The sequence below is a fragment of the Monopterus albus genome, unplaced genomic scaffold, assembly GCF_001952655.1.
Source record: "Monopterus albus unplaced genomic scaffold, M_albus_1.0 scaffold153.1, whole genome shotgun sequence".
NCBI lineage: Eukaryota > Metazoa > Chordata > Actinopteri > Synbranchiformes > Synbranchidae > Monopterus > Monopterus albus.
This window is the reverse complement of record NW_018128033.1, coordinates 182392-192641: the sequence shown is the minus strand read 5'-3', so window position 1 is coordinate 192641 and position 10250 is coordinate 182392. Positions and strand designations below refer to the sequence as shown.

The 10250-nt window shown below is 41.7% G+C and overlaps 1 protein-coding gene across 1 annotated transcript in view; it reads right to left on the bottom strand.

Moving 5' to 3' along the window:
* The window catches only part of tmem163a (transmembrane protein 163a), a 49648-nt gene that overhangs the window by 11211 nt on the left and 28187 nt on the right, over positions 1 to 10250 (bottom strand). Inside the window, exons 3-5 of the mRNA XM_020614883.1 lie at positions 3671 to 3714; positions 2783 to 2874; positions 421 to 599 (exon numbers count right to left, since the gene is read on the bottom strand). Coding sequence (XP_020470539.1) covers positions 421 to 599; positions 2783 to 2874; positions 3671 to 3714 — 315 coding nt within the window. The remainder of the gene's footprint in view (positions 1 to 420; positions 600 to 2782; positions 2875 to 3670; positions 3715 to 10250) is intronic.

Here is a 10250-nt window from a genome sequence, read left to right as displayed (position 1 = left end):
GGGAGGAGGCCCTGGGGAAGACCCAGGACACACTGGAGGGACTATGTCTCTCGGCTGGCCTGGGAACGCCTTGGGATCCCCCCGGAGGAGCTGGAGGAAGTGTCTGCAGAGAGGGAAGTCTGCGCATCTCTGCTTAGACTGCTGCACCCGCGACCCGGTTGCGGATTAAGCAGAGGAAGATGGATGGATGGATGGGTCTTGAACTGCTTTTTAAAAATGTCCACAAATCTTAAGTCCTTTGGGAGGGAGTTCCAGAGTTTAGGAGCAACACACAGTCAACTCTTGTTTTAAGTCTGGATCGAGGAACAACCAGCAAATCCCCTTCTGTGACAGAATCTGAGGCATCAAACTCAAACCTGTTATCTTCAAACCTTTACCTTTAACAAAACAAATACATTTCACCCAATTCTTACATAAATCATGTCCTGAAATATTTTCTGAAATTAATATAAATCTTACAAAGAGTGAGCCAGTGTGTGTGTTTCTGTGTGTGTGGTCTTACCACTTGTGGGGGCACCCTGGCAGCCAGATCATGAATGGCCTTTCCGAGGATGCACATGGAGGAGAGAACAAACACAATCCCCAGGACTGCACATGCTCTGCAACAAACACACAGAACATTAGGCATTAGCTCATGTTAAGCTGTACTGTTTCAACAAGTGTGATGTAGATTCTAAACCTAAAGCTGAGCCAAAGCAATAAAATGATATTAACACAAGAACAGTGACACTTTCTTCTATTTTTGTTTTTTCTCCTGCAAAATTCCTCTTTCCCCCCAAATCAGGGTCATTTTTCATGTTCCTGATGCAGCAAAGACCCAAAGAAATGTTCATAGAAACCTAATGTAAACACATATAAATGATATTGGCAGTGGCCTATGGTCATCTGACACACTGGTAAGAGTTTTTATGATATAATAAATTAAATTGAAAATTGGGTATTATGTCTGTAATAACATAATCAATGACAGGATATGACAGTGAGGTGGTAATCCTACTAATACATCTAATGCAAACATTTAATTTCTTGTGCTAATGCTGACTAGCCCCATGACACTTTGGCTGCCAGAGTGATCAGTGTATAATGTCACATCTGACATAACACACAAAGTATAGGGTTATACCACTGATGCTACCGTGATGCTTGCAGCAATGGAATATTGTATGGTTATTCAATACCTCTCCATCGCTGATTATTTACAGTCTACCGGTGTGGTGGTTTTTTTTTAATGATTTTGACAGTGGTTGGTTAAAATAAAACTACCACAATTCACTGAGAAATTGCAAGTTTTAAAGTGAAAACATTGGAAAAATTATTTAATTTTGTACTCAAAAATTTTATATTGCATTTCAGCAAGACAAAAACCTGTGTTCAGTGCTAAAGCATGTATTGTCAAATTAACTGGGACAAGTGCTAACCATTGCACAGTGGTGCAGTGGTTAGCACTGTTGCCTGAAGAAGGTTCTGGGGTTTGAATCTTGGCCAACCGGGGCCTTTCTGTGTAAAGTTTGTATGTTCTCTCCCTGTTTCTCCGGGTACTCCGGCTTCCTCACATGGCCCAAAGACATGAGGGTTAGGTTTATTGGTGATTCTAAAATGCCCATAGGCGTAAATGTGTGTGGTTGTCTCTATGTGTCAGCCCTGTGATAGACTGGCATCCTGTCCAGAGTGTACCCTGCCTCTCACCCACTGTCAGCTAGGATTGGCTCCAGCTCTTCGTGACCCTCTACAGGATAAGTGGTATAGATAATACATGGATGTATGTACAGTATTTCTGTTGTGTGGTTTTGGCTGTGTAGAAAAATCAGATTTGTGTGTGTTACTTCTTGTATAAATACAAGTGTATATGTTTGTGTGTATATGTGTGGTGGTGGTGGGGTCCTTCTTTGGTCTTTCATCATTTGCTGTCCTTTGGCCTAAGCAAAAATGCTGCTGTAAAAGAAGTAAGGCTCTGTGCAACTTAACAGCCAGAAAACCAATGGATTAAGAGGCTTATGTTTAGCAGTGATGTACACTGACATACAGTGACTACTTTGGAATGCACTGTATTATTCCACTCCCTCTAAAAGTCAAATAAAGAAATCTTTTTTTGGAGATGCTCAGCTGGGTACACCTAACATAACTGAAATGTCTTCACACCCTCAAATCCACAAGGACATGAAAAGTTCAAATGCCAGTGATATGAGAATATATCAGCAGCTTAAAGTTCTGGCACTGCTTCAGACTTGCAACAGACTGGATCGTGAGGCAATAAGATGAAGTCCTTACACATTACAATACAAGAGCACCTCTTGACTGCATCCATAGTAGTCCTATTGAGTACTTTCCTTTCTTAATAAAACTGTGGGCTCACTGAATAGTTCGATTTGTATGAAAATAATGTGAACCATATGCTGTGGTCTTTGCTGTCACCAGATTTCAACCCAATCTAATATCTTTTGTTTGAGAGATTTTAGGCTGTGTTAGCCTGCACTCTTCACACCAATCATCAAAACACCAAATGGGGGAATATCTTTTTAGAAGAATGATGTTCGTTTCTACAGTAGAGTTCATAGACTTGGGGAATTCTACACTATGGAAGATTCAAGCCTGTCTAGAGATTCACAGTGGCCCAAAACATACACACCGAATGTTGTCATCCATCTGTCTCCTACCTCTACTTTAGCACCTCTCTCCTTTGCTATCTAGCTAGATAAATAGTGAAATGCAGAAGCTATTGCTTTCATGCAGGATTATCTTTAATAAAAAATTAATTCAGCTCAGCCCTTTGTTTTGTACTTACATGTACTCTCTATGTGCACAGTGCACAGCTGCCGCATTGCTGTAGCGCCAGAGGACAATGGCTGATGACAGGACGTCCAGCGTGGCATCAAACTAGAGCAGAAGCAGGAAACAAGTAACCAATGAGAGAAAGGAAGAAAGGAAAGTTGCACATCATTACTACAGCTGCAACATGTGAGTAATATGTTTGGTCACTGTTTGACCTCTGTGTTTGCACTGCAGGAACATGTATTATACTGTATTCTGCTTTTCAGTGGCTGAAAACTACTTGCAACATACTTTAACCTTTAAAACGATAAAAAGTGTTAACGTTTGTCAAAGAGGACTGTCTCCCCCGATCATAAAATAAGGCACAGTCATTATAATTTCATTTTCAAGTCAGATGATGTTTCTTTTAATTCTAAAAAGGAAAATGGCATCTTTCAACATCATGACGATCAGCTGCTGAGATCTAACAAGACTGCACAGGTCTATATCATCCTATTAAAAACCAGTCTTTAATAAAGAAGAGACAGAGAAGGCTGGTGCTGTAGATTATAATATTTTAATCAAATTACTATTTGTGCTCCCCTCACTGGCCTAGAGTGTGGATGATTTAATTTTCATTCACTTTTATTGTTATTTTTTATTAATCAAACTCTCAATCACTGACATTAAATCATAAGAAGTAATAAGAAGCTTTTGGCATGAGCTAGTTTATCTGTTTAGCATGCCCAAAGACATTTTGACATTCAACCTGAGCTCTATGCGCAGTCCCCCTTCTCTTCCTTGTTATCCTCGAGGCAGAGGGACCAATAACACTCTGGTACTAGGATTCATGAATAATTCACCAAGACCCAAGTTATGACTAATTGATCAAGCAATTAGGGAGAAGGAAGGTGGAACTCACAGCAAATCCAAAGGCTGACGCACTGTGCCTCATGAATGATACAGCTGAGGAGAGAGAGAGAGAGAGAGAGAGAGAGAGAGAGCAGTGGCATTAGTGAAAGTGACAAACACTATATAGTGAATATACTAAAAACAATTATATAGATTTGGGAAAATTGCTGAATATGTCATATTACCAATAAAAATGGCAAAACCCGTTTTTGTGCATAAAGCATTCTATATAAATAAATTCTGTAAATTTAGATGACAATTAGCTCTGCAGGTACTATGTGATATGATAAATCTATCCTCTTTAATCATCAGTTCTCAGAATAGAAAGGCATAATTTACAGTAAGACTGCATTTCTTCGGTGTCATTAGCAACCATTTAAATCTGATTTTTATGGCCACTTGGGGGCAGCACAATAACCTGCAAACACATTAAGTTGATATGGCTCATTCACACACCCAGTAAAGGCAGAACAACATTAGCTAACATTTGAAGTTGTGCGCTAGCTGCTTGATAGATGTAAGTCCAATATTCAGTCTGTCTTTAGCTCTAGCTTGGTGTCTAGTTTAGTTGAAAGATGCTCCATCTTGTCCACCTAATGACCTAAACAAAGCTGTAAATCCAACACAATGTGCTAAAAGGTGTTGACGTGGCACTGTAGAGCTGAGTGGAACTGCAGATTAAAGTGGAAATCCTCTGTGGGTTCACAGGAATGGCACCTTTCACATGACAGGCATTTGATCCACATCGCAGTGCAGCTTGCATAGGTTTGCATTTTCATTTGAAGGAAGGTTTTAGATGCTGTCACTCTATACAGACCACATCTTGCCTACAAGTGTGTCCATCTGGGTGATATTCCAGACAGAATACGTGAACCTCACCTTGATTGTAACCCATGACATGTGTTAACACATTTCTGAAATTTAGGTTAAATTAAATGCTTTAAATATATTTAATAACATCCTTTTGCAGGCCACAGTGACTGATGCATGATGGTTTCATGAATGGTACTCTATATTCACTGCAGAGAAGACTTTGTCTAACCAACCTGTGCTGTTTTGTCCTTCTGCCTGTCCTTTTTGTTTTGCTCTCTCACGCTTTCTCTTCCTCTCTTTCTTTCTCTCCCCCTGTGTTTCAGGACAGAGTCTCTGAGGGCACTATATCGACAGTAAAATCACCATGGTAACAGGACATTTGAGGGCAAGCTGGGAGTTGGTTTGAACTAAGCAGAGCTTTCATCTCATGCTTCTTGATCTTCCCAGCCTTTTTGTCTGGCTTTCCTTTTCTCTCAGACTCTCAGATTCTCTCTCCCTGTAGTATTTGCCTTCCTTCCTTCCTCAGTGTCGTTTATCAAATCCTTGAGGTGATGACCGCTTTGGCTGCTTTGTATCTCTTCTGGTTCAACGTCATTGAGCGACAGTGGCAGAAACGGTGGACCACTGATAAATATTTAAAGGTAAGTTAGAAATGATGGTTGCAGTATCGCTAATGTGAAAAAGAGCAGCTTGAGCCTGAACTATATCAGAATGGAGGAGCAGCGTGAAAAAGAAAGGAAAAAAGAATGTGGAGAGAAAGTGAATGGGAGGAAATAAAGATAAAGTGGAGAGACCCATGATAGAAGACAGCTGGTACTGGTCGGGCTCAGTGTGTAACCATAAAGTCAATATATGTAACACATGACTTCCCACCCACACTCACACATACACATATGCTGTCTCTGTGTCTAGCTTTGTCCTGAAGACTGTCACCTAGAATCTCTGTCACTTTGTTCCTTACACATCCTCTCTCTTGGTTTTCTTCTCTGTCATGTACTAACTCCCATACTGTCTCTCACACGCAGAGTCTGGAGCGCCAGCAGGCCTCCAGCCCATCTGGAGAGTCTAGAAGCTGAGCCAAGCAGAAAAGCGTGTCTCTGCTTTTATATAGTTTCAAGACCCAAATACAAAAAAATCAGACAGGAGATTCCTCATGCTTCTGTATCTTTGTCAGATTAAGCAGTGTCAAATGGTTTAAGTGGCTCGTTAATTTATACATGTAATAGTAAGTAGTACAGTGAATTATGATTCTTTGTGGAAGAAATACAGAACTGTAAATGAACTGTGAGACTGCTGAGATCATGTAAAACGTAAAGTCCTGAAACCAACAATCATTATCTTAGCACAAACAAATGAGAAAGGATATTAACAGTAATCCAACTTATGCTATAAAAAAACTGGACTTTTGTTATTCTAATGCGAGCTAATCACATTCTGATGGCTGCACCTTTTATAATGTGTGTTATCTCATGATGAGTGTGTGCATGTAACACCAGCAGCTCATTGAGAAATTGGTGGACACATTGAATTGTCCAACTCTGATCCCATGTCCTCAATTCATTACAGGTTCTGTTTGCTATATTCCTAAACAGGTCAGCTGCTGCTGAGACATTCAGGTTGAACCCAGACCTATTGCTTTAATAAAGTAATTCTGTCTGAAAATGTTATTGTCCTCATAAATGAAGAGTTAAACTCTTGAGTTACTGGCACACCCTACAGATCTACAGGAGACATGTGATGGTCTGGGTTTATTGAATGCACATTAACTCTAACCCTTATACCTAATCAATGACTCAGACCCCAACCCCTCTCCCCTTATGCCCAGCCCATGCCCCCACCCTAAACATAACCATTTAATATTTTAAGCCCTAATCATAACCCCTGACATTAGACTACCCAGCCCCTTTACCCTGGCCCTAACCTTAACCAGTCCAAACCCTAAATGCCTAACCCTAACCAATGACTCAGACCCCAACCCCTCTCCCCTTATGCCCAGCCCATACCCCTTATTCAGGATTTCCCACTTCTTACTTGTGAGAGGAGTGAAATCAGTATAAAGACATAATCTGTGACAGAAAAGTAACCTGAAACCTCTCTTCCTCTTTTCTTTCTTTTTTCAAACCCAGTCCGTGTTAGCTTTATTGTGACCTATGGAGTGTACACTAAGTAATGTGATGTGCTGTGAGCACAAAAATAATGGGCTCTTGGATAGAAAAGCCGCTGCATGTGACTGTCTACATTCCAGAAGAGCTTCTGCTAAAAGAATTCAGAGTGGAAACCTGCACTTTTGTGGTTTTCATCAGGGACACTGTACTGACACACCTCAAGCACACAAGAATTCATTGAAGCCAAATCATGCCTAAAAAACAGTGATTATAGACAGATTACCATTTGGTTCTTAATGTTTAGTTAGTAAAAGATTTATATGATGTAAAACTTGCGTTTTCTTTTCAGAAAGAACTTCATTAACACGGCTGACCGATGTCTATATTTTAAACTACAGTGTGCCCGTGATTGGGGTAAACCATGTCATCCTTATTCAACTCTCATGTCACACAGACACCTCGTTACTAGGAAGTTTGATTATAGATTTGTATCAGAAAATCATAAATCTCTTATTGAAAATACTGCATATTTGAAAATGATTTAAGATGCTGTGGGGCTAGTGGTTTACTGGATATGGGCTATAAAGCTGGAATAAGCAAACCAGGAATAGAAAATGTATAAAAATTATTAACCTTTTCCTCTAGGAGAAAGCCAGCCCAAGTCTGACAGTTTTTGTTTGTCTGAATTTCTGACACTACATAATAAATTACTAATGTGACCTTCTGTCTACAAAAGCAATGTAGTGAGTGGAGTATTAATCAACACTTTCACTGCAGGAAGCAGTTTCTGATATCTAAGATTTTCAGGTATCTTGAAGATGTATTCAGATCTAGAAAGAACAGCTGTCCTCTCTTTGTCTCTGTGTCATCAATCTAAAAACTCCTCTGGCAAGGAGTTTCTCAGCTTGTTATGACAAGCTGTGTGTGAGTTGTTTAGGACCCAGTAAATATGCAGATTCGAACCCAGGCTAGACAAGAAAAACGTATTTAATGTTCCACAAAAACAAACAAAACAGAGCCGATCTCGTCCACTGATCTTGGGGCAGCTGGGCACACTGAGTTGACTGGGCTACTGTCTCCCGGGGTGAATGAGAGGCGTTGCTCGCCAGAGAGAGAGTTTAAGAACAAGCAGCAGGTATGGTATAGATTGTTTCCGGTAGTCACTCTGGGGACCTGAACAGCTGAGTGCGCTGCAGGCCCAGGGAGTAGTCCAGGGAGGGGGAGACTGGTGCCAGAGATCTCGGGTTCGGTGTATGGGTTCCCTGATGAGGCAGCGCTGGTAGCTGAGCGGTGCGACGTAGGATGGTGGTGCTGTCCCAGGATTGCCTTGGAGCTCTGAGAGGAGGAGCAATTCACAAAAAGCAGTCCAAAAACCAAAAACCCCTTTAAACATCAGAAGGGCACAAAAACCGATACAACAGAACTATGCGCAATAACTGTTCACAATGTTGCGAAAGGAGCGCAGATCAAGCAATGGTCCATAAACTTGAGGCCTTGACATGAACATAAAACGTAGTTACCAACAGGATAACACATATAATCTGGTGACGAGGATGCACCAATGCTGACCCTATATACTGCTCCGATAATGGAGAGCAGGTGTGCCTCGTCACCTGGAATGCACCCTCACCTGTGCGGGGGCGGAGCTGCTGGAACTACCTGTGCCTGCTACCGAGGTACTTGGGGCGGCCCGAGTGACGGACGTAACACAGCTTCATCACCCGCTTCGGCTTATTTTGCATAATTATGCTAAAAAGACAGAAATCTTCTCTCAGTTCCATATAAACTATCCATCCATCCATTATCTCTACTGCTTAGCTGCAGCCTATCCCAGCCAGCTTTGGGCGAGAGGCACCTCCTGGAGAGGTCACCAGACTATCATAGGACTGACACACAAAGACAAACAATCACCTACAGGCAACTGAGAGTTATCAGTCAACTTAAAGCAAAGTCCACACAGGAAGGCAGCAGATGGGATTTGACCTCAGTACCTTTTTGCTGTGAGGTGACAGATCTAACCACCGTACTGCCTCCATATTAACTGTTAAGTATAAAATAGAGGTTTTTCTTCTTCTGGCATTTATTCATTTTGCTGGTTTGTGCTCTCAAGCTCATTTCAATGAGCCAGCCATCTGTGCGGTTTCTGCCTGCCAGCAAATCAATACTTCTCTTGATGAGAGCAGAAGCAATTCTGTGTAACATCCTTCGAGTTGTTAGTTAATCAGAGAGACAAGCATGAGTGACCAGTGCTAACAAGACTGAGGAAACAAGGAGGCAAGGAGAAGCTGAGGTGATAGAAATGATGAGGAAGAAGGAGTAAAAATGAAGCAGTGGCAGGAGAAAATGAGAAGTAGAAGGAACGGTAAAAAAGCTAGAGGATGAGGGGAGGGAGAATAGGAACAGAGAAGGACAGAAGTGGATGCAATGGTCAAGTAGGGGCTGAAGGAGCAGAACAAGGAGTCTAAAGTGGCAAGAAGTAGCAAAGATACAAATTAAAAAAGGTGAAAACTCAAGTGCACTTAATTTTACCAGGTTAAATCTCAAAGGAGCCCAGCCAAGATGGTGGCACACAAGTTTACAAAGTAGCCTTCAAGCCAATATTCAGTTCACCAAATAAGACAACAATAAAACAAGATATCAACAAACTAATAATCAAATAAAATATTAGCTAAAATAGAAACAGGAAGTAAAGGTGTCAAGCAAGACGTTATGTTTTTTGGTTGTTGATCCATCCGTTCACATTTTTGGCCAGCCAATTCTTGTGAACGTGACATCTCAGGAACACCTTGAGGGAATTTCTTCAAATTTGGCACAAATGTCCACGTGAACTCAAGAATCTAGCCACAGGGGTTGCAAGCCAGTGACTTCTGTGCAGGTCCCAAGCCCGGATAAATAGAGAGGGTTGTGTCAGGAAGGGCATCCGGCGTAAAAACATGCCAAATTTAAACATGCGAATTGTCAGTGTGAATTCCATACCGGATTGGTCAAGGCCCGAGTTAACAATGACCGCCACCAGTGCTGTTGACCTTCAGGGTGCTGGCCTACAGGAAATTGGACTACTGTTGGTCGAAGAAGGAGAGGAGGTAGAAGGAGTCGTAGACAGAGAGAGAAGAGGAAAGGCAGCAGTATAGGTCTGAGAATAGGGACTCTTAACATTGGGACAATGACAGGGAAAGGTAGAGAGCTGGTGGACATGATGGAAAGAAGGAAGGTAGATATATTGTATGTGCAGGAGACCAGGTGAAAGGATAGCAAAGCACGTAGCATTGGAGGGAGATACAAACTGTTTTATTATGGTGTGGACAGGAAGAGAAATGGGGTAGGAGTGATCCTGAAGGAGGAGCTGGTGAGGAATATTTTAGAGGTGAAAAGAGTATCAGACAGGGTGATCAGTCGGAAGTTGGAAATTGAAGGGGTAATGTTGAATGTAGTCAGTGGTTATGCTCCACAAGTAGGGTGTGAGTTAGAAGAGAAGGAGAGATTCTGGAGTGAGTTAGATGAGGTGATGGAGAGTATTCCCAGAGAGGAGAGAGTGGTGATTGGGGCAGACTTCAACAGGCACGTTGGTGAGGGGAACAAAGGTGATGAGGAGGTGATGGGAGGGTTTGGTGTCAAGGGAAGGAACCTAGGACAGATTGTGGTGGACTTTGCTAAGAGGATGGAAATGGCTGT